We start from the raw sequence: 23924 nt of genomic DNA, 5'->3' as shown, positions 1-23924 counted from the left end.
CGCTCAATTAGCTCTCCAAAGTCAATAACTCCATATTCGTAGCGCAAAGCATTTATCCTCGAATTCAAGGAGTGATTGCCTATGATGTGAGAGAACAGCACAACCAGCTCACTCCTGCTCCGAGAAAAATATCTTAAGAAGATACCTGCCACCAGTACGACAGCATACACTTGGTTGACATCTTGCAAGTTTAACAGTAATTCAATGGAAATACAGCAATTCCTCTCCCGAGGCCTCTGTTTTGTGGCTTCCAAGGGAGCTCAATTCCTCACCTTCACCTTCACCTTCGTGAGTGTTTTCATACATATTTGTGAGACTGTAAGAAACCATTAGGAGAAATGGAAAATCGAGTATCTATTATAGCTGAATAATAAAGTCAGTCCAGTCCATACACTGAATGCTGAAAAATAACACACCGATGGCTGGAAGAAGAGTAGTGCTAAGACACCGGTGGTTGCCAGTAGAAAAAAATAGTTCAAAACAAGGGCGATTGAAACAGAAATTCACTTTAAAAGACAGTGCCTCTCAAACCAGACACCTTTCTGTCCTGACAGGTGGTAACTGAATTTATCCCAAGCATTGAAGAGTGTGTTGACGGTGAACTTCAAAAAAGTGACAGACCTCGGCAACTTTAATTTGTTTTTCCAAAGCAACGATGTCTAGAAATTGAAGATATTTCTTGAAAGCAACAGTGAGCTACATACAGTTCATATTGGCATGCAGATTGAGATTTCAGCAGCAATTTGACCATAGAAGGAGCATTTGTTTTTCTGAACCAATAATTCGGTAATTTCTCTGGCCTGCTCAATAGCCATAAATACTACCTGTTTAACATCAAATTCACTCCCTGTACTCTACTTCTGGCAATAATTCAGTGCTCCTTCGATCGAATTCAAATAAAAAAGTTAAAACAAAGTAGTAGCAGAGCAGGTTAGGACTGATGAAGAAAAACCAAAAGATGATTCCCAGTCAGTCATTCAAACAAAACTAAGAAAAGAGGAGAGAAAGCATCGTTTATCACAGTCCCCTTTCACTTTCACTTTCACTAAAGTTGATTCCCAGTTTTCCACAAACAACAAACGCAAATTAGCACTCACCAGAGAGAGACACTCTTTTCAACTTTCGAGTCTCGAAGTGTGCCCACACGTTGCAGCTGTCTCCAACCCATTTCCCTCCTACTCTCCATTTCTCCCCACCTCACCCCTCTTTATAAACCCCCTAACTCTCCTCCATCCCTCCTCACCCCCCCCCCCCCCTCAAAATGTCACAGCAATCCCATTTCTCTTTATCATTCTTTTATGCCTTCGTATCTTTATTATTTATTCACCATGTCCTTGCTTCTACTAGTACCACTCCACAAGTTCAAACCTTCAACACAAAACCAGACATTATAAACCCAAAACTTCCGCCAAGAACCCTCTCCTCCTCTAAAAAATTTGAGGGATCATCAGATTTAGTCCATCTTCGTTACCATATGGGCCCAGTTCTCTCTTCAACTCCGATAAACATCTACCTTATCTGGTATGGACGTTGGGCTAATTCTCAAAAACTTCTCATCAAAGACTTCCTCTACTCCATCTCCCCCACAACTGTTGCCGCCAAGCCCTCCGTCTCTGAGTGGTGGCGCACTGTGTCTTTGTACACAGATCAAACTGGAGCTAATGTCTCACGCTCAATACTCATAGCTGGTGAATATACCGATAGTGCTTATTCACATGGGACTGGCTTAACAAGACTTACAATCCAACAAGTGATAGCTTCAGCAGTAAAGTCTGCACCTTTCCCTGTAGATCACAAGAATGGGATCTACCTTATATTGACATCACAAGATGTGACTATGCAAGACTTTTGTAGGGCAGTGTGTGGATTTCATTATTTTACATTTCCATCAATGGTTGGCTACACACTGCCTTATGCTTGGGTTGGTAACTCGGGCAAACAATGTCCCGAAGTATGCTCCTACCCTTTTGCAGTCCCTGGTTACATGGGTGGAGGGGGGCCAGGAGCCTTGAAGTCACCAAATGGGGATGTGGGCGTGGATGGGATGATTAGTGTTATAGGCCACGAGCTTGCAGAATTGTCTTCAAATCCTTTAGTGAATGCTTGGTATGCTGGGGAGGATCCAACAGCACCAACTGAGATAGGGGACTTGTGTGAAGGGTTGTATGGGACAGGTGGTGGTGGTGGGTATATAGGGCATGTTATGAGGGATAGGCAAGGTAAGACTTTTAATATGAATGGCAGAAGGGGTAGAAAGTTCTTGGTGCAATGGATCTGGAGCCCTGAGTTGAAGGCGTGTTCTGGTCCTAATGCTCTAGACTGAATAGGGTGGTGGTCTTTTTCCAGGGCATTGAAAAATGGGAAAGAAGAAAAAAAAGAGAGAAGAATAGATTATGGATTGTTAAAAAAATCTGGTTCAATGCTCTTGAACCATGATTTTTCTTTCAATTTTTTTTTGTAGTTCGTGGTTTAATGTGGTGATGGAGATTGGATGTATACACAAGTGATGAAGGTGGAGGTTGGAGGAGGAGGAGTTTTTCATTTTTGTATTTCTTTAGTTTTATTTTGTTTTTCCTTTTATGGTTAAAAATAATTATAGTTCAGATGTATAAAGAGATGATGTTAGATTTTGATTCTATATTTAAACAGCAAAGTTATTGATTGACATTTAGATTTGATTGTTTTTTAATGTTTTTTTCAATAGATTTTTCTTTGCATCTGATGAATTCTGCCTGAGCACAAGCAAAAGGCCAACTGAATACTTTTCTTGAATGCTTAGATGTTATTTTTGTGAATCCTTTTCTTGTTCCTGCTTGCCATGACCCACGTCCACCTCTTCAATATACAAAGATAGCTTGGATCTTTTTTCTTCCAAATCCCAGTTCCTCCTCCTCTTTTTGAAGACTCCAGAGCCTGACGGTTTAAGATTCTTACTGTTGATTTTGAATGGATTTTACTAATAATTCTGTCATGATGAAAGCTAACAGAATCAGGCAATGGTAGTTAGTTTTTAGTACATTTTTACAGCTAATGCACAAGAGGGTTGTTGAAAGGTAATCAATTGACGACAGGATGGTTACTTTAAACTTGAAGGAAGCTGCAGATAATGCATAACAGTGCATGCTTTACCATGCCTTCTTTTCCATGATTCTCAAGCACTCACCTGCTAGTTGCTAGAGGAGAGGTTAGAGGGATGACCCAGGATGGGGTCACCATGTTCTCTTTGAAACTGGGGAAAACTAATGCCTAAAAATGAAAAAAGTGCTGATAAGAAAAACAATTTATCTGCTGTACATAAGGCCTAAAGTGATGTCTGAATCTTTATTTGTTAATTGTTATTTCTAAGTTAAGATACTTGATGTGAAGTGTAATCTTGGATGCTGCTGCAATAGATCAATTATAATTTATGCAATCCAAAGTCAAATAAAGGAAAAAAGGCTAGCTCAAATTGCAAACCCTCCCATGCACATGGTAATCATGAAAGTAATAATTAATGTTTCTTTTCTTTTCTTTTCTTTTCTTTTGCCTGCTTTTCTGGTAGGGTCTTCCCGTGTGTAAGCAGCTTTTACTGTTGTAATTTTAGAAAACCTGTAAATTATAGCTTTGTATTAATTAAAAAAGTTTTTAGGGGGACTTGTATCCAAATATTTTTAAATGTAAAATAACATATATATAAAAAAAGGGAGCCTTCTGCTGTTCTCATCTCAGAAACTTTGAAAATGAGGTCATGGCTTGAAATTATGATCAAACGAAGGCCAAACACATTCTTGTCCTTTAATTAGGCACGTCTATTGGAAGACTTGGCAGGCCACAGCAGGAGAACACTTTAATGGAACATTTGTGATCCACAGCTAATATTTGGGACCCATAAGAGTACATCTTACTATGGTCGATTATTATGACGATTTATGAGCCCTGCCCTGGCCCCATTTGGCAGGGTAAATGAAAAGGTTTCGATGCTTTCGTTGGCGTGTAGCTGGGCTACAGCAACTGCAAGATGATAATGACATAAAATGTAAGTCAGCTGGTGTCCAAGGTTCAAGGATTAAAGCTCAGCAAGACATGAAAAAGTGTTCAAACAAACTGATGCGGTGATTCCCTCATTCTCCTAATGGTAATGCTGATTACTGATAGTTAATTCTGAGATCAGTGGGTTGTTTTGTGAATAATGGTATTGAACAACAGTGTTCTTGATGGTTCAAAAAGATAACAAAACAAGAACTTATATTCTCTTCGTTGATGCTTTTATTGCTACCAATTGTCCCCAACCAAACCAACTCCTTGTTCAGTTTCTCTAATTCCCATGACAGTCGGTGGAATAATAAAGAAAAAGCAGTTATTTTATTCCTGAAAGTTGATTATCTTAATTTGAAACGATGGTGGTCCACTTGAGATATTTGGAAAAGAAATCCAAACTAAACTAGGGCTGTTCAGGTATAGCTGCGGTTGCAACTTGTGTTCCAAAACGCAGGTACTAAGTATATTACTCATCCTGCGTCTTCTGCATTTTTCATACCTGTTCGTGATCAAAAAATTATCTCAAGAGAAGGGGGGATTTTGAATATACACATATACTTGATGTATGGATGTTGTCCAATGAATCTTGTTTGACGGTGAGATTTTCTGCTTCAGGATGAGATAAAACAAAAGCTGGTGGGATTATGAAAAAGGTAAATGGGAAAATATAAAAAAAACAGATAGCATCATCATATAGCCGATTCCTTCTCGTGACCCACTAGAGAGAGGGCCCCCTTATTCACCAAGAAAGTCTGTCCCAATCAATGAGTTGGAGAGCCACATGCAGTGTAATGAGGAGTTGTTACCCTTGCACAAGAAAGAGACAATCTGCCAGGTGAGATCTTGGGCACAGAATCTCACGAACTCAAAATAGAACGCAGAAAGAATAAAAATTGCTAATCCAGAAAGAGACGATCAGCTGGCTAATTACGAGTCACTAAAAGGAAATTGGATTTGATTGTGTTTATCAGCTTGAAAATATTCAATGGTTATGTGCTCTTTCAAGTTTGCTGGCTTGCAGTGCAGGGAAATGCCCTTTTCTATGCTTAAAATGAGAGACTGGCTGGGACTTGAAAAACCTTCAGAAAACATAATTTTTTAACCAAAATCTTCAGAAATATAAATACTTGTGGCAAATGCTATTGTTTCAATGACCTTGCATCAAAGATGAAACTCCGTTTTGTATATATATCTATCCATGTCTCCATCACTCCTATTTCTCTGTAGGGCACAATTGCAGGGGATGCATTACAGCACAGTGTGGCCCAAACACATGAGACGAAGGCATATGCTGTACCTACATCTCAAACTTCTTTATTCTAAGGAACACATTTTCAGCTCCTGATTAATGATAAGATTATAGGAATAAGGAATATGAACTGGTCTCGGCCTTGACATGGCTACTGTGCACGAGGTCTCTCTCTAGCTAGTACTAAATCACTAAATGCCAAGGGACCACAGCCTGGCCAGTATCCTACAAAGGGACCAGGAATTGGAGGTAGATAGATCTTATAGACGACCTAATATATGCTGTGTGGATAATAGACATGCATCAATCGAGGTCTTGATCATTTTGCAGTCACTTGTCAAGCTGCTCCACGTTTGATCTCTTCTGGGCCTTCATTTGATCCTAGCCTTGTTTCGTTCAAGTTGGTTTTGTTGTTCTGATCATCTCCCTTCCTTCTTCTATTGAGCTTTACGTGTGGTGCTGGTTGTGCTTGTCCGACTTGCAGTTCTTGAAGAGAAGCTTCAGCCAGCTCGAGTAGAACAAAAGCAAGCTCCATCATCTCATCGATGATGAGTGGCATGCGTCTCTAGTTAATTAGAGTCTTAGGTTTGGCTTTAAATAAGTAAATAACGAGTTAGCTGAGCTAGTGTTTAAATTTCAGCAGTACCAGGTTGAATGTTATGATGTGTGCATGTGTGTGTGTACGTGTGTGTGTTGGATACGCAGATGCTGTAATATCCAAGTTTTTGCTTCAAATCCAAGTTTAAAGAAAAGTTACAAGAAATTTATTTTTTAAAAATTTTTGTAGTTGCCATAACCCTCCTCTTATTAAACTAAAAATTTCAATTTTAGATTTTGAGTTCAAAAAAGATAAAAGTAATAAGCAAGAGGTTTCCTCTCACACTATTTTCAATTATAATTTATTTATGGAAAGATGAAAAAAAAGATTAAGGTTTATAAAGATATAAAATTTACGTTGAGATTGATTCATGAATCATAATTATTATGGATTTAATGTTAAGTATATAATTTTTAATGTATTATTAGAAATAGGAGTATGTGAATTAATTTGTTGTGATTAAGAAATTTGTTTCAAATTTGCGGGAAAATTTGGATAAAATGGTCTCAAAGGTTAAAGATAATAAAATTTTATTTTGGTCATTAATTTATGAAAATTATAGTTTAGTCCCTAAACTTTTAAAAAATTATAATTTGACCTCTAAAATGTATTTTGAAATTCTGGGTTAAAGGATGTTGAATCTAAGTTTGATAATTGATGGGTGTAATTTTTAGTTTAGTCCCTCCATTTAGAGATTTACATTTTAGTCCTTCAACTTTGAAAAAAAATACAATTTAGTTCCTGTAATGTAAATTGAGATTCTAGCCAGGATTGAGGATGAATTATGGGTGAAATTTTAGTATGATTATGTATTTTTGACAAACAATTTGGTTATTCAATTCTTGTAAAATTATGTTTTGATCCTCGATTTCTAAAAATTATTGTTTTAGTGCCTAAACTTACGAGACAGAAACCTGATTTTTTTTATGCACTGGAGTCTTTTACTTGTGTTATTTTTAAGTCATTTTTTTAGTATATTTTGTATATTCATTGTAGATACTTTTAATGATCCTCAATAAAACTTTTAGGTCTTTCATATGATATTCATTTTACTTTATATTTCTTGAGTGAGTAAGATAATCTTTAAATATGCAAGTAATATGTATATGTGTGTGTGTTGATTATATGATGAGCACAACTAATTAATTTCTTGAATATTTATATTTGTTGCTTTATTTTCCTAGTGCTTTTTTATTTTTGAATTTGCAGTCGTATTTTGTTAAACCAAATTCTATTATTTGATATGATAAACATTGCTTTGATAATTATGCGAATATCTATGATGTTTTAGTATAAGATTTGTTTGTAACTCTATGCTAACAGAGAGTAGTTAGTTTATATGGACATAATATTCTGTACACCTAGCTGGCAAGAGAGGCACTAACTTCAACTGATCCTCCCACATTAATCACTTTCAAATGTCATCTGATCACATTCGAGTATCATTTGCTCTCTCACATGTATTTCATTACTTTATGATAATATGTCTAGTATGTGTGTGTGTGTGTGTGTATCAACTTATAAACTATTAATTGGGTGTTTTTACTTCTTCAGTTTTGGTCAGTATACCTTGTTTCTTTTACGAGTCTTTTCTTTTAATTTTAATTCGATATATTAGAAGTTCTACTATTATGTTGTTCTAATAAGGTTTGGATTTTTACAATGAAATGAGTATTATGAATTATGTTTTTTATTTTAATTACTTATAAGAAGTTTTAAACTATCATTTGATTTTATTAATTTTGAATAATATAATATTTTAAAATATTATAAAATGCTTCATATTTTTAAATAATTTGTTTTTTTTTTATCTTCCTGTCCTTACAACTCTGGTTTTATGTTGCCAATCATGAACCCAAGATTCGGGTCCTGACATGCTTCCTCTTAAGAGCATCGAGACAGATTTGAATGAAAGAATATCTTTCCTTTCGAAAAGAGCTTAACGAAGACCATGATAGCTAGGGCTCTGCTAAAGCATTCTATACAGGACCAGAACTCTCCAATACAGATAAACAGGAAGAACGATACAAAAAAATGAAGTTTATATATCTTTTTTCTTTTCAATTTTTAGCTATATTGTTCTGATATAAAAATGGAAGAAAAAAACGTGTGCGAGCTCTTTTGTTTCCTTTGTCAAAGCTACACTTGAAGAACACACTTGCAATCATGTACTGTCAGAGACAAAATAAGGCATAAGGTACTTATTTATACATGTGAAGCACTTCAATTATGCATTGCCAAAGGGCATTAAGTTCAAAATCTTGTAACCCAACCTACCTGATTTTGAAAGACAGGATCCTTACTATCATTCAAAGGATGACTGTGCTGGGTTAAATCACCCACAGACTCCCGTCCCTTAGATTTGGTAACCCACTGTCTGCTCTTTCCGCCGGTCCTTGTCAAGATACCTTTCAAAGAAGTTAACCTCTCCACTTGATTTTATGGAAAATGCAGAAGTGCTTCTAGTTCCATATCGTCCCTGCATGTGAAGGAGATCCTTTATAAGAGTTCTATCAAATTCTTCTTCTATTGTCAACTCGTGTTTTCTTGGATACAGGCCCGGCTTGAAGATGCTCACTACTTGATTGGATCTAAATGAGAAAAAAAATTTTCAGGTAAGATTTAACACTAAGAATCTTTTAGGAAAAAAAGAAAGAAAGAAATATTGTAGTTAAAGGTTTTTCACCTTATTGAGCTTCTCCCTGACCAATCTAACAGTCTGATTCATTGACTGGGATGGAAAGTAATCCTGAAAAATATCACATAATTGTGAATTATACATTATCCCATGTAAACAATAATCCAAAACAAATCATGAAAGATAAATAATGCCATACTTAGAGTTGTGTTGACTTGAAAACGTATTACATTTTTCCCTGAAAAATAGTCTACAATCTACATCAATTGGTATCTTAAACTTAGTTTTCTAATTTCAGGGAATGAAGATTGTAATAGATAAATGCAAAATGTTAATGCGCACAGGATGCTTGGTATGGTAACTATCAATTTCCAAAACAAGAAATTGACCACACTAGTTACAAGTTTGGACTGATCAACTCAAATATGAAACAGGGTTGAGCAATATCAGCTCAGCTCAGCAGGTAGCTTACTCAATCCTCAGTTTTTGTCCCAAAAAACCCACTCGGATGTCAATAACAGAGCTGATAATAAACAATCATGCCAGGAACGCACCAACAAAAAAATAACATACCTGGTCAGAGGACACCCTTGTAATAGGAGGATCACCTATCTGATGAACATTTTGTGATTCTCCAGAGTCCCTACAGAAGTGTAGGACAGATTAACCATGCGCATAGGAAATGAAACTGCCACAAATGCACACTTTCGTAGAGGAGAGAAACTGGAAAGAAAATTTAAACAGCATACCAAGATTGATTAGAGTTGAGGTGCTGAGAAACGTGGTCGCTCTGTGATGTAAGCAATGAAGCCTGGCTCGAAGTGCCAGCGTTGTGAACTTTGGGACCCTTGGTTCTTCCAGCTGAGACCATTAAAGACAGAGATACAGAATCCTTAGCAGCCAGGCAAACTAGAATCATAGAACCAAATTCTAATCGTTCACAGAAACAGAAACTCACGGTTCAAACGTGCAAAAACTTCCTTCCTTCTGCCTTCTAACTTATCCTTTGTGTCAGAGACGGTCTCAAAGCGAGGAGCATAGGAGACCTGCAAGGGGTTCCCTAGGAAAATGGATTCTTCCAATTTCCTTTTAGCAAACCTAGAAATTAAGCACATGATTTATTATTGGATAAGAAAAAAATGAATGCCCAGAAGTTGAAAAGGATGGATGAAATCTTCAGCTCACCTGGCATTGCTGATCAGACGGAATTTGATCCAGTAAACATCAGTGAATTGCTCACAATCTTCTGCATCCATTGGTTTACACCTTCAAACAGTTTTTTTTTTCTTCCTTTCTTTAAAAGAATGATAATTAAGAAAATTAAAGTTGTAAAAAAAATGAAACAGAAGAAGAGGAGAAGTGGGTTTTACTTACTCTTCAACGTCTCCATAAGAGGCAAAGAGTTTGAACAAATCATCACCGCATCCCAAAGCAGGAACGTTCCTCACAATCAAATATCTGTCAAAAAACACATTTTTGTTAATTCGATTTTAGGAAAACAAGAAAAAAGAGAGAAAAAAGCCAGAAAGAGACCTTGATTCGTCACAGACAGTGTAAACACGAACCACCGTAGGATGAGGAGGAGGAGAGCAGTCTCTGTTTCGAGGAGGCATGGCATCTCCTGATTTGGTTTTGTTGATATGTTGATGCGGCTAAGGTGTTTGACACCAGAAAATACGACGGAGAAATTAGTAAGAAAAAGAAAAGAAAAGTGAAGGGACCATAGGTGTAAAACCTGATCTGTCAGGCGGGTTTATGCATAAAAAATAATATAAATTATATATTATATTTTATTTAATAATTTAAACGTTTGTGTTATATGATTTTTAAAATTTTAATTTCATCACTGTTAGTAAATAAATCTGACCGAATCTTAAATCCAGTAATTTTGTTTTTCAAAAAACTTTGAAGTCATGTTAAAATCAAAATTATCTTCACCCTCCCCACCACCCGTGTTGGATTTTAAAACTATGGAAAGGACAGATACTCTGTTGCTTTTTAGATGGATCGGCCCAATTTGATGTTCTTAAGTACCCTAAAATCAAAACTTCTCAAGACATATAGGGGTAACATCACAAAACATTGAACTATAGGAGCAGAAATGAAATGTTGATGAATTTTTAAGGGCCAAATTATAGTTTATCCTAAAAGAAAAATAATGATTTAATAAAAACAATGAGGAACACCCTGTTTGTTAGTCAGTGAAGGGGGGTGTGGAGAGAGAGAGAGAGAGAGAGAGAGAGAGCAAAGGCCAAAAAAATAAAATAAAATGGGTAAGCTAGTGGAGAAGACGAAGAAGAAGAAAGGAAGACCTTCTTTATTAGATCTCCAAAAGCGCTCCTTAAATGAACAGCTAAACCAGCAACAACAAAAGAAACGTAATCATCGTCATCTTCGAAACGTTTCACCTTCTCTTTCCAATTCAAGCACTTCAACAACGACCCCTAATTCTTCTCAAATTCACAAATCTGCCACTGGCACTGCTACTCCTCTCCGTCGATCCACTCGCCGCAACCCTACCCACGACGACACCTACCTGGACTCCTCTGATGATGAAGACAACACTGAATTGAATGGAAAGCGCCGTCGGGAGAAGAAGCTGAAGCTTGTTCTTAAATTGCCCAAACCAGATACTAATTCGACGTCGTTTAGCTCGACCGGAGGGGAATCGAACGGTGAGGAAGAGAAGAATACGGGGTCGAATAAGAAGGAGAGGAAAATCAATGCATCTGAGATTGGAAAGGTAAATAAAAAATTCAAACTTTTAAATGGTGGGAAAATTAACGAAAGGAAAGCTCCTTGAAAAGCGGGTTTGTGTAAGTAATGTTGGGATTTTGACTTCGGTCTGAAAAATTCTATTTTCGAATTTTAATTATACTAATAATGTTTTGTAATAAATCCTTATAAACCACACGCCAAAAAAAAGAGAGTCTTTTTAGAAAAATAAATAATGGTAAAAGAGTAAAGTGTTTATTATGGTAACTGTTGTTTCTTTTTTTTGGCTGCTTTCAAGCCCCTTTCAAACACTTCCTCACCAATTGAAGTTTTGATTTTAGTTTGTTATTTCTGTTAATTTCTTGTTGGGATTTTAATTTTATCTTTAATTTCAGGGAGATCAGAATTCTACAACTGGAACGAACCCTACAAGCAATGCCCAAGGTTTGATTGTCTGTTAATGATTTTATAGACCCATTTGTTCAAAAGGGCTGAATATGATGAGAACTTTTGTTTGATTTATGTGTTCGCTTGTTTTGCAGATTCTGGACCCTCAACGCCTTTACCTGATAAAAAGCTGTTGCTGTCAATCCTGGACAGGCTTCAGAAGTGTGTGTTTTTTTCTTAGTAGCTTTCAAAGTTCTTGCGTTTTTGTTTGCTTCATGGGTTTAAGTGAACCGAGTGTGGTTTATTTGTTTTTAATTTATCATTGCAGGAAGGACACGTATGGTGTCTTCTCTGAGCCAGTGGACCTGGATGAGGTTATTTATTTATTTATTTTTCTATGATGCATTTAGCTTTTCAGACTTGTGTATGTGCTTTTGTTTTTGGATTTCTGGTTGATGACACCTGACTTGTTATGCAGCTGCCAGATTACCTTGAAGTCATTGAGCATCCCATGGATTTTGGAACCGTCAGAAAGAAACTCACTAATGGAGCTTATGGAAGTTTGGAACTATTCGAGGTTGGTATATGTGATTGCGATTATGTCTTTCCAACATTCCCTTTTTGCTTTTATTTAGGTTTTGTGTTTTTAGGTAGTTATAGTTTGGTGTAAAGAGATGGCTCTCATTTAGGAAGGTACATGCCTACACAGAAAGAGAAGAGTCCATAAAATTAAATGTAGACTAGTCTCTGCTGATTTCTCTGCATTTGTATGATGGAATTAACACTCGAGGAATAAAGAGATTAAGGAATAAACAGCCTTTGATTTCATGTTGGTTTCTCTGGGGACATGGGCATGACACTAGAAATTAATACATTCGTACGAGCGCAGATTTTGTTTTCAACTGCATGGGTTTTGTTCTTTTAGTATGCAGATAGATCTTTAAGGAGTATTCCACTACTCGAGTAATTGTGTTTCCAGATTAGTCATTAGAGTTAACATACTTAAGAGTCCTCAATCCTTTCATTAAGACTGTTACATTGGGCCTTAATGCTAATCAATCATGTTCACTTCATGCATTGGTGTATCATTGTAGTAGTTACCTATAATTAGATTTCACATTAATGAAAAAGAACTGATTACTTTAAGTGAGTCGAGAAGAAATCCTTGGGCAATTTGTAATCCCTGCTTGTGTCAAACTATTAGAGTTAAATGTATGTGGAAGAGTTATTGCTCAATTTGCAAGATAGAGATGCCAATGTAATGTGAATAGCTCCATGCTTGACCTGATTACATGGATAAATGCTAGAGTTTTCTCAGTAGGTGGTGTATTTTTAATGGTTGTCAGCTAGGAATGGAATGGTTCTTGCATTTGTGCATCTCCTACTAGATGACTGGGAGACTAACGAGGCTGAAAGAGTATTAGTTCTGTGTTCATGTCCATCATCTATTGGTTGATATACTGCTAATTATCACAATTATTTATTTTCTTTGGCCAATTGACTGTGGATCCATTTGCAAGAGATAGAACCTCTTTGTTCTGGACGAAGCTTCACAGGACTCCAATTCCTGCTCCATGCATGTGCATGCTGACATATGTGAAATTTGGCTTCCTTGCTGCCTCTTTGAAAGAAAAAGAAGGTTTAATTGGATTCTGAGTTAGGACAATATCCCAATCTAATGATATTCTAAAATCCTCTGTGTGCTTTTATTGGATTTTGAAAGAAATTTATTTGATTTTCATCTTATTGTCATGCAGGAAGATGTTTTCTTAATATGTACGAATGCAATGCAGTATAATGCCCCGGATACCATATACTTTCGACAGGTAAAGTCAGCTTTTTACCTTTGAATTGCCATTTCCCTGTTTTCTACATATGTTTTTGAATCCCCTATTGCTGTCAGGCACGATCTATACAAGAGTTGGCAAAAAAGAACTTTGAAAATTTGAGGCAAGATAGTGATGATAATGAAGCAGAACCTAAAGTAGTAAGAAGAGGGAGGCCACCTTCTGAGAATTTTAAAAAATCACCGGGCAGGCCTTCATTGGACCTTGCTGGTTCCGAGTTTCCCACAGGTGGAACTCTTGCTAGGTGGAGAGAATAGATCTTCAGAGAAGTCTGGTTTTGCAGATTCGTCAGGACAATTTCATGGATCCCGCAATGAAGCTTATTTGTCGACTGACAACAGATTTGAGAGGAATGATGAAACTGCAGGTATGGAACTTCAATATTAGTGTAATTTTTTTTTTTTTTAATTTTAACGTCACTTGTCTGCACTCTTCCAAATCTGTACTTAACATAATGACAAGGCATTTTCACTTTTATTTCAGGTTCTATACTAAAAGGTAAGCATATTAAGAAGCATTTGGCACTTGATGAGAACAGGCGTAACACATATAAGCAATTCCATCCTTCAGCTGGTGGGCGAGTGCCGTCTGTGCTGACAACTTTTGATGCAGAAAGGAAGCAGCTAGTGGCTGTATGTATCGCATCAATGTCCATTTTCTATTTAATTCCTTGAAGTGAAAAATGAAGCCTCGTTTATGTAAAGGGCTCATACATATAGATGGTGGGTCAAGAGTAATCAGAAGAAAAATTAAAAAGAAGAACAAGAAAAAAAAACTAGAATAGCAGGTCACTTGGTTTTAGTCAGCGAAATTTGAACCTTAAAAGATCCTAACAATGATAAGAACTGGTAGTAATGATGCAGTTAGATTGTATCAGGTATTTGGAAAGGAATTTCCCCTTTAGGGTGTACTGCATCCACAAGTGCCCCCAACATGTTCTGCTAAATTGTGGGGCAACTTAACTGGCCTTATTATGGTTGGTTGATCTTGTTTTTTTTTCTTGGCATAAATTAGGTGGGACTTCTGACAGAGCATGGTTATGCAAGGAGTGTAGCACGATTTGCTGCGAACATTGGATCTTTTTCCTGGACTATTGCAGTTCAGAGAATAGAAAAGTCTTTAGCGCCTGGAGTTAAGTTTGGTCCTGGATGGGTCGGAGAAAATGACATTCCACCACAGAAGGCTTTATTTTCTTCTCCCATGCCAAGTCAGCTGGCACCACCACCATCGCTGCCACCACAGAAGCCCTTCTCTGTTCTTGAAAGTTCAGCTGCTAATGCCACAGCTTGCGGTTTTAAATCAAAACGAGGGAAATTGTCAGCGAAACCTGAGAAAGATATTTTTCCAGAGAAGCAGGTGCCTTCAACTCGCTTGTCAGAGGCACATTTAAGTTCTGTTCCTCCATCCACCTCAACGACTACATCCGTCTCGGCTGTCAATCAATGTGAACCTTTCACAGAGAGAGCAGAATCAGTACCAAAATCAAATTCCCATTCTGCATTTAATGTGCTGAACAGTAGTACGGGTGTGATAAGGCAAAGGGCTCCATCTCAACTTCATCAGAACCCAGCCATTAACCCTGGCACCATTGGATTTAATGCCACGTATGGGTTTAACCTCGCAGCCCAAATGGAAAAACTAATTGGAGTTGCTAGGCCTGCTGGGTTAGGCATTCAGTCATCTCAGCTGGCCGACAAGGTCTCTAGAACTAATTCTAACCTGGTCCGTTCAGCAAATGCAAACAGCATGAACTCAGAGAAAATGAAGTTCCCCGAGAATTCAAGTTCAATAAAAATCAGTGGTGCATTGCCAGATTCTGGGAACGAGGCAGTGGAGGCCCCAAGATCTGTTGACCAAGCTCAACCAACTTGGCAAGGGTTATATCCAAATCCAAGACCAGATTCAGGCTCATCATCACATCAGAAATCGGATGCTGTCCCGCCTGACTTGAATGTAAGATACCAGTCTCCAGGCTCTCCTAGTTCTGGTTGCATCGACCCAGCACAGCCAGATTTAGCTTTGCAGCTTTAAGCATAGTTGAGCTTTTTTTTTTCTTCTTCCCAGATGATTAAGTTAACCATAGAGTGGTGACCAATGCTCCTCGCCCTTGTGGTTTGGTGTTGAATTTCAAAACCACTCAACCAGGGTTCAAGCTTTGGCGCCAGCACTGAACCATGTAGTGGCGGGCTTGGCATTTGTGCTTCTAGGGATGAGACCAAGTCAAGGTCTCCTCAATAAGGATCCATCGAAGTCACACCAAACCGTGTTGTAAAATTGCAGGTTGTTTCTGTACAGATTAATGTGTCCTGATTGATAGATTCATAAGCGTAGGAAAAGGTTTCTTCATCTGTAACCTTGGAAACCAAAAAAACCATGATGTTCCAAGACTTCGGTTCAAGATGTTAGATGTTTATCTTAGAATAACTAAATTCAACTTTGAAAAGCAATATCCGTTTGGAATTCAACGGTTTCTGGGATGCAACATGCAGTGTAGACCTCGAAACTTTGTCTAGCTTCAAATTTCCTCTTCATACCATAGAGATACTGCTTGTTGGTGATTTGTGAAAAACGGGCTTGGCTATCAAATGCCATTTCTTCTATCATCCAGGAGTCGCTCATGATAAATAAATTGAGGGCCGTTGTCTCAATTTAGACGCGGTTTGGTAGTGCAGTAGGAAAGTATTTTGCAGCAAAAATTTTGAATTTTTATTTTACTTTAAATTAATATGTTTTAAATGATTTTTAATTATTTTGATGTGCTGATTTTAAAAAATAAAAAAAAATATTATTTTTTTTAAATAAAAAATATTTTAAAAAACATAATAATAATACTTTCCTCGAGTATACGTAAAGAGACAAGAGAGACAAGAAGAATCCTCATGATAGCTGTTACCATGTACGATGGGTCTTCAGGTCAAGAATTCCAAGCACGTCACTTTTAAAACTTGGCGAGGGATTGCGCGAGCGGGAAGTGGGAACATGGTGACTAGTCATCATTTATTGTCAACCATATGCCACAGCCCCAAAAGTGGTTGCCAATTTTTGCATAACAACATGCAGTTTCTACGAAAACCCGTTAGTGTTATAAATGGAAAGATTGACAAAAAAGGTTTCCTTTGACAATTCAAGGAAGAGAAACAACAAGATGACTTCCTTCTTATTAACCACCAGCAATTGTCATAAAGGGATTGGTGGGACATGTATCATCGAGGTCAAGCTTGCTTGCTTTTGTTGGAGAAATGGAAAACAGGCTGCCTTAGATTGCGTAAATTGGTGGCTTTTTGTGCTAATTTTGTTTTAATACAGGAAATCGTTCCTAATGAATATGGTTTGCATATGAAACTTGTATTGAGGCATGATTTAACGTTTGACTAGGTAATTAATCATGCATCTTCTGGGCAATAAAACTGAGCATGAAACCAATCTATTTCTATTTTGATAACTAAGGAACCAGTTCTAATATCAGTGATCTTATTTTGAATGGCACTGCCTCTAATTGTAAAATTTATCACCGTAGTAAACACACACTGACAACATGTATGGTTTTCCCCCCTCCTAATTTACATTTCAATCACAATCCAAAAGGGTCAATGTGAAACAATCCCCCATTCCTTTGACAACTCTTCGTCAATGAAAAATAAATATAAATAAATAATTCATGTCCTTTAGTTCAACAGAAAAATAATTGATAGAATAATAACAAGAGGTCCTTCCTATGAATTTCCTTCTTTGACGGAAAAAAAAAAAAAGATTTTTCCTAGACACGCAGTTGACTTGGACTAGCTACTGTTTTTCTGCCTTTCATTACCGGCGAGACCACTTGCCTTCTTACAAAACCATAGAAACTCCTCGCTGTCCTGTCCTGTCCCTCCCTCCTCCTCCCCCCCTCTCAACATTGAATAAACAGTTATGTTTACTAAAAGAAATGAGAAAAGCCCCCTTTCTTTTGTATTTGCTGATTAGATTCACATATAAAAAGAAAGTCTCAGATTTTAGTTAGTGGAAAGAGAGAGAATTCTACTCAAGAAAAGAGATTGTACTCCCATTGATTTCGTTCTTGAAGAATGAGAGTTTTTTATTAAAGAAAAAGAAAACGAAAGGAAAACCGTTTTGAAGAATCTAGATAATTAAGCTCAAAGTTGTTTCCTTGTTTCTTGTATTTGAATTCTTGAGATTAAGCTCGATACTATTGCAAGGTTATATCTTTTGTATCTTGGTAGAATCCAACTGGTTTTTTTAGATGGGGATTTGCTGGGGTTCTTCTGCTCATGGTCCTACTACACCTTCTACCACTGGTCGTCTAAGTACAGGTAAAACAAAACCTCTTACCTTTATGTATTGTTTCTTTTCTTTTATTTTTCTTTTCATTAAATGTTTTATCTCGTTGATCCAATTTGCGATTTGCTGTTTTTGTTCTAATCTTTAAGGAATATAAGTTGATGCGATTCGGTATAATGTTTTTTTTAGTAGCGTGGCAACTGGTTTTCTCTTTCTCTTTTTGCTTTTGAGCTAGTTTGATATGCAGTCGTTTCCCTAGGAGATGGCCCTGATGCTCAACAGTTTTTGGTGTCAACTCCCTTTTTTTTTTTTTTTTTTTCTGGAATTTGTTTGTTTTTTCCTAAGCAAGGTTTGGTTTTATGTCTCTTTTGTCTGATAAATAGTGGAAATTCCCTTCTTTGCATAAAGTTGCTTGCTGTTTTCTTTTGGTTTTCCACAATTTTTCATTTCCATTGCACATAGAAAACCATTCTAACTTTCCTAAATCTAGTTATTTCTTACTCCAAATGTTGTTTTGTGTCTAATTGATTTTCCTTGATTTTTGACATTAATTTGGATAATCAACACCAAAATTTCTATATTTTGACTAAATATATCATCTCACTTCAATTTTGTAACTACAGCAGGCATATCTCAGACAACTAGCGATATTGCTTCTTCCGGGGTGAGCAATGCAACGTCGTCTAGGGGCAGCAACATCTCTGCACACAGCCGGTTTTCGGCTGGGAGTGGTGATGAGAAGTTTCCAAATGGGCAGATTTTGCCTGCCCCCAACTTGCGGATATTTTCTTTTGCAGAACTAAAGGTAGCCACCAGGAATTTTAAACCTGATACTTTGCTTGGCGAGGGAGGTTTTGGTCAAGTCTACAAAGGATGGCTTGACGAGAAGGCGCCGGGGAGAATTGGAAGTGGAACTATAATTGCAGTTAAAAGATTGAAGTCCGAGAGCTTGCAAGGATTTGAAGAATGGCAGGTACTCAACCCAACTTGAGAAAGAACGAGGCATTGACATACTATTTTTAGAAATCACCATTGGATTTTAATATGATTGTTCAATACCTTGAAATGTTTGGATTTCTTATCATTTAGAGAGTAGGAGACTTGTGATGGTTAGTAATGGTATTTAACAGTAAGTGTATATGAAGTGAAACTGGGTCGCCTCAAATGTTCTTTCTCTGGAAGTTGCTAGGAAGAGGCTAGGCAGGAGACTAGACTCTAGAGCATCTTCTCAGTTTGTCAGGCATATGCACTAGTGTTGACGTATAGTATCAAAACAATGATTCTGTGGATCCAAATGTTTTTATGATTCCTACTCCAGATACTCATTTATGCATGTGGTTCATGAAAATTGAGTGGCCACATTTGAGAAGTCAACCTCAGGTTGGCGTGCAAATTCCAAGTGGATAGTTGTCTTCCACTGAGCTTCAATTTTACGTGTAGTGGTTGAGGTTCCTCTGATTAACTTAGTTCATCGCTTGCACATTTTTCTAAAAATTGATCTACTTTCTAATGCGTTCATTTTTTGGTGCAGTCGGAGGTAAATTTCTTAGGAAGGCTTTCTCATCCCCACCTTGTAAGGCTGATAGGATACTGCTGGGAGGTTAAGGAACTTCTCCTTGTTTATGAATTCATGCAGAAGGGAAGCTTGGAGAACCATTTATTTGGAAGTAAGAGCTAATAGTTGACTTTGAGATATCTGATATCTCTGCCCCCCCTTTCAAGCTCTTCCTTGGGAGCAAAATGAATTTTTTTTTTTGTTAGAGAAAGACAGTGAAACAAGATCATTTGATTAATCATGCAATATATTTTTTAACTGATACAGGGGGCTCAGCTGTTCAGCCACTTCCATGGGACACACGGCTCAAGATTGCCATAGGAGCAGCTAGAGGCCTTGCTTTCTTGCACACATCAGATAAGCAAGTGATTTACAGAGATTTTAAAGCCTCCAACATACTGCTTGATGGGGTACTGTTCTCTTTGAATTGAACTTCTGATTTGGAAGATGTCACTAGAGGAGCATTAGCATTTTGGACCCTTTCTTATTTGTGGTTTCATGGCAGGCTTACACAGCAAAACTATCAGACTTTGGCTTGGCAAAATTGGGCCCTTCAGCTAGTCAATCACACGTGACAACACGGGTGATGGGAACCTATGGTTATGCAGCTCCTGAATATGTTGCAACAGGTAATCCCTTGGGTCTTCAGTTGGTTTCTGCTGGTCGCTTGTTTTGTGGTCCAACTCAATGTTTGCACCTAGAGTAATCTGGTTCAAAGCCATTTCCACATGAAAGCTATGTTAATAGCCTTCTCATGACACTAACATTCTCCTAAAACAGGGCATTTATATGTAAAAAGTGATGTATACGGTTTTGGGGTTGTCCTGGTTGAGATTCTGACTGGCTTACGGGCACTCGATACAAGCCGTCCAAGTGAGAGACAGTCTCTGGTGGACTGGATCAAGCCATATTTATCTGATAAAAGAAAATTGAAGAGCATTATGGATTCTCATTTAGAGGGGAGATATCCTTCCAAAGCAGCACTGCAAATAGCTCAGCTTGCTCTAAAGTGTCTTGAATCTGAACACAAGCACCGTCCACATATGAAACAAGTTGTGGAAACTTTAGAACGAATTGAAGCATCCAAGGAGAGACAAGGACAGACTAGAACTCGTCCTAACCGTTCTAAGTCTCACCAAAACGGACAGCAACCCTTGCAATATCACTCTCCTCTTCATCCAATTCCAGATCGAAGTCGAGGCTACCAACACTCTCCGCGAGTAAGGTAATCCGACCACAGCCAGTGAACACGGTCCTACAAATTACGATCATTCTTTCCACATTACAATTTATCATTTCTTGGTTTATGTAATTCATATAATCTATAGCGAGTTTTGAATCTATAGCGAGTTTTGTTACTTCAATGGAGACTGAGCATGGGTATATCAGCCATGAGAATGTAATTATTTTTAGCAGGGATGTGGGGTTGTGGTGAGAAGCATATAAACAATGTAGTTGTACTATGTAGGAAGGGAATTCATTATTGTCTGGCAATAAAACCCTTCCTTAGGCTGTCAATTTTATACAGTCAGACTAACCTGGATATCTTCCAATGAATGGTGCAAAAATCATTTGTTTCACATTCTTTTGCCCTCTTCTGTTGGAAAGTATATTATATTAACTTTCCAAAATTATAGGAATCAATCTAGAAATTTATGTAGCATTACAAAATATGAAGCACCTGTAGAGCAAGAGAACTCTCATGCTGTCAATAAATTGCTCCAAGCTACCCTTGGTTCTTCTTGTGCCATGTTTAGTGTCCAACATTACTAATTCTACCTGTTCAGAAATGGCGACCAACGATATACATGTACAAGAATGGGAGGACTGGCCAGAGAGCTGACAATGCATGCAAGCCAGTTAGCCCTACCTCGTTCCATTATTATACTTGAAAGCAGAATGATGCGGATATAAATTGATGCAATGACAAAGCCAACAACAACTGTGCTGTAAGCAAGGCATAAAAACGTCAAAACACCTATTGTTCCGCTACTTCTACTCCAAACCATAAAGATTGTAGGAAGCCCAAGATCTTGTCTTATTCCCGACAGGAAAAGCCAGCCTTTTACCTTTGAACTTGCCATTTCCCGGCTCTCTACATATGTTTTTGAAGTACTGCTGTCAGGCGCGACCCGTACAATAGCTGGCAGAAAAGAACTTGAAAACTTGAGTCGAGATAGTGATGATAACGAGGCAGAACTTATAGAAGTAAGAAACTATGGCTTGTAGCACAGCAGTCCTAGTAAGGGTTTTCTTGTCTTTGTATCCTGGTTCAAGGCTTAGCATGCATGCTTGTTATCCTCGCAATGTTTTATTTGTCTACTAGGCTTGCAGGATGTTCAGTGGATCCAGGATTAGTCATGATACGCGTAAGTTGACCTGAATATCCCGAGTTGTACAAAAAAAAAAAGAAACTATCATTACTGCATGATTTCATACGTAATCCTTCTTGAATAAATAAACATGGACATGTTTCTTCAGTTATGCTTGGATATGGATCTTTGATACATTAAGTTTTTGTTCTTTTGCTTTGAAGCTGATCGAAAATGTAACCCATGGCTATACTGCTGCTGGATTTAGTGGTCGCAAGCCTTGTGCAAAGCTTGCTGACAGCATTGTTTGGTGTGGGCGAAGCACACTGGAAAAGGCTATTTCTTTGGTAAATGCAAATGAAAAGTGGAAGGCTAAAGTGATATGTGGTGATACTTACAGGTATGTGATATCTTAGAGTTAAAAGCATGTGATACAAACTCAAATGTCTTACGAAGTCCTTCTTTTGATATGGTAGATTAACTTTTTTAAAGTTTGGCTTGGATGATTCTGTACATAAAAATTAGAGAAGTGGGCGTAGAGTGTTAGATTAGAAAGATTACTTAAGTTCATCAATGTGGATGAATCTGCCCGTATCTATTCTCTTTTTCCTGCATCAAGAATTTTGTCTAATGAGGCGGACTTCAGCTGGAAAGCGCGTCAATCAGTTCGACGGCAGTCTAATGAGGCGGATTCTATGAATGATTCGCGACCTCTGTGCCATCGCCACCAAGGTGGAAAAGGAAAATTGATTCTCCAGTTGTTGAGGCTGCAATTGGCGATTTCATTGATAAGTTATTGAAGGATTTTGTGGTAGACTTGTGGTTTTCAGAAATTACGCTAGATAGGGAAGTACCCGGGCTGATACATGCTATCAATTTTTAAGTTTGACGTCCTTCGTGTTGCTTCTCTAAAACACAAACCACCGCCTATTTTCCATTTTTCTAACCTATCAAATCTGTCACAACTTGTAAGCCATAGTACTAGGGAGCTGTAATTGAAGATCCTGCATCAATTTGGTGGTCATAGGAAAGAGGTAATATGAAATATATCATGAAAAATGGATCTTTTCTTAAAATTCTCTCCTAACAAGCTGTGCTATCGTATCGAACACTGTTGCTGTTTGGACCGTCTGATTGAAGAAATTGTTATCAGCTGCTAGCCCCCACCAAAAGATTCATCTTTCATGAGTTGATTAGTTTTCAAAGTATATGTTGCCATGACCATCCCGATTGGTGTGTTATCTGCAAACATGTTGTGATTGTTTTTTTTTTTTATTTTTTTATGGGCTGACACTACATGGTAATGTAATCAAGAGTGGCTTCTGGGCTGTTTCATAGTTCAAAATTCAAATCTTGAGTTTGCATGCGGATGCTTCCATGGAGCGTGCAAGAGAGCTGTTTGATGAAATGCATGAGAAAGATGTTACCTCTTGGAGTGTGATAATTGGTGGTTATTTGCAATGAGAGGAACCTCAGCTTGGATTGCAAATGTTCAAGGAGATGGTAGCGGTGCCTGAGATTGAATCAGATGGAGTTTTTACGATCAGTGATCTTAAAGCCTGTGTTAGTTCAAGAGACGTTTGCGAGGGGAGGTTGGTGATTCGCGGAGGTTTTGATGGTGTTTTGTTTGTTGTGAACTCTGTTGATTGATGTGTATTCAAAGTGCAAGGATGCTGGCTCTGCATTTACCAAGTTTTCAATGAGGTGTCTTGAAGGAACAATTGCCTGGTCGAATTCATAAGTTGCTGGTATATGCTACTCTTTTAACAAAGATATCCTGGGGCAGACTATTCTGTCATAAATTCCTTGTTAAAAAAAAAAAAAAAAACATAGCAATTCATTCAACTATAAATAACCAATTTTCCAGCATCCAAATACAATTCACATAATAAAAAAATTAAACTTGACAATTAACATAACATTTTATTAAAAATTAAACTAACTATACATTCATTTATAATTACCATAACATATAATAATATGTAATTGTATTTAATAATCTCTCAGCCAGTGAAAGAGTTTAAAGCACTTGTGTACGGGGTTGGAACATCACTCCAACTCGTCCAGTTTAAGGACATGTCTATAATATCCATGCTGGTGGGAAAGGACTAGTAACATCATAACTCATGGATGGATATAGGTTGCTCGTGGACGGGCCTAGGACGCTCATAACATTATTATGATAAGCAATCTCATTTTCCGTTAATAGTGCTTCAAGATGCTCAACTTCTCCTCAACCTCATGAAAGTTCCATCGTGACATATATTGAGCATAGTGTTGGTCATAATACATCTCATTTCATCGACATCTTCATTATAGTCGTTGCTA

At 37.5% G+C, this 23924-nt stretch overlaps 3 protein-coding genes and 1 pseudogene across 8 annotated transcripts; 3 read left to right on the top strand and 1 right to left on the bottom strand.

Moving 5' to 3' along the window:
* The first annotated feature begins 1230 nt into the window (after positions 1-1230).
* Positions 1231-2671, top strand: LOC118032293 (protein EXORDIUM-like 5). The gene has a single exon (XM_035036962.2). The coding sequence runs from the start codon at positions 1262-1264 to the stop codon at positions 2321-2323; it is 1062 nt and encodes a 353-aa protein (XP_034892853.1). The 5' UTR covers positions 1231-1261; the 3' UTR covers positions 2324-2671.
* Positions 2672-7887: 5216 nt separating this feature from the next.
* On the bottom strand, positions 7888-10601 carry LOC118032295 (uncharacterized). Of its 3 annotated transcripts, XR_004684634.2 has the most exons (9): positions 10036-10601; positions 9877-9960; positions 9688-9768; positions 9461-9600; positions 9252-9363; positions 9076-9145; positions 8551-8613; positions 8142-8455; positions 7888-8035 (listed from the first exon to the last, which is right to left on the bottom strand). XR_004684634.2 is itself a non-coding variant. In XM_035036963.2 (8 exons), the coding sequence occupies exons 1-8, from the start codon at positions 10113-10115 to the stop codon at positions 8378-8380; spliced, it is 708 nt and encodes a 235-aa protein (XP_034892854.1). In that variant the 5' UTR covers positions 10116-10601; the 3' UTR covers positions 7888-8377. The 3 variants fall into 3 exon arrangements, 2 of the variants coding, with proteins under 2 accessions (XP_034892854.1, XP_034892855.1); XM_035036963.2 differs by having other exon boundaries at positions 7888-8455; XM_035036964.2 differs by lacking the exon at positions 10036-10601 and having other exon boundaries at positions 7888-8455; positions 9688-9748; positions 9877-9957.
* Positions 10602-10669: 68 nt separating this feature from the next.
* LOC118032294 (uncharacterized) lies at positions 10670-15933 on the top strand (annotated as a pseudogene).
* A 1272-nt stretch (positions 15934-17205) lies between these two features.
* Positions 17206-23296, top strand: LOC118032298 (probable serine/threonine-protein kinase PIX13). 4 transcript variants are annotated; one of them, XR_004684635.2, is made up of 8 exons: positions 17214-17761; positions 18353-18702; positions 19261-19396; positions 19552-19694; positions 19790-19913; positions 20065-20509; positions 21821-21996; positions 22911-23296. XR_004684635.2 is itself a non-coding variant. In XM_035036969.2 (7 exons), the coding sequence occupies exons 1-7, from the start codon at positions 17692-17694 to the stop codon at positions 21196-21198; spliced, it is 1392 nt and encodes a 463-aa protein (XP_034892860.1). In that variant the 5' UTR covers positions 17206-17691; the 3' UTR covers positions 21199-21602. The 4 variants fall into 4 exon arrangements, 3 of the variants coding, with proteins under 3 accessions (XP_034892860.1, XP_034892858.1, XP_034892861.1); XM_035036969.2 differs by lacking the exons at positions 21821-21996; positions 22911-23296 and adding an exon at positions 21072-21602 and having other exon boundaries at positions 17206-17761; positions 18356-18702; XM_035036967.2 differs by lacking the exons at positions 21821-21996; positions 22911-23296 and adding an exon at positions 21072-21597 and having other exon boundaries at positions 17209-17761.
* The last annotated feature ends 628 nt before the right edge of the window (positions 23297-23924 follow it).

Source organism: Populus alba, chromosome 9, assembly GCF_005239225.2.
Source record: "Populus alba chromosome 9, ASM523922v2, whole genome shotgun sequence".
Lineage (NCBI taxonomy): Eukaryota > Viridiplantae > Streptophyta > Magnoliopsida > Malpighiales > Salicaceae > Populus > Populus alba.
This window is presented reverse-complemented; position numbering and strand designations above follow the sequence as displayed.

What these genes read in the sequence shown, in the direction of transcription:
- LOC118032293 (XM_035036962.2), top strand. Translation starts at nt 1,262, where the DNA reads ATGTCACAGCAATCCCATTTCTCTTTATCATTCTTTTATGCCTTCGTA.
- LOC118032298 (XM_035036967.2), top strand. Translation starts at nt 17,692, where the DNA reads ATGGGGATTTGCTGGGGTTCTTCTGCTCATGGTCCTACTACACCTTCT. An exon ending in TCCTGAATATGTTGCAACAG is followed by an intron (nt 19,914 to 20,064) that starts GTAATCCCTTGG and finishes CTCCTAAAACAG; the next exon opens with GGCATTTATATGTAAAAAGT. An exon ending in CAACACTCTCCGCGAGTAAG is followed by an intron (nt 20,510 to 21,071) that starts GTAATCCGACCA and finishes CTACCTGTTCAG; the next exon opens with AAATGGCGACCAACGATATA.
- LOC118032295 (XM_035036963.2), bottom strand. Translation starts at nt 10,115, where the DNA reads ATGCCTCCTCGAAACAGAGACTGCTCTCCTCCTCCTCATCCTACGGTG. An exon ending in AGTTTTTGCACGTTTGAACC is followed by an intron (nt 9,364 to 9,460) that starts GTGAGTTTCTGT and finishes TAATGGTCTCAG; the next exon opens with CTGGAAGAACCAAGGGTCCC. An exon ending in CTCAACTCTAATCAATCTTG is followed by an intron (nt 9,146 to 9,251) that starts GTATGCTGTTTA and finishes ACACTTCTGTAG; the next exon opens with GGACTCTGGAGAATCACAAA.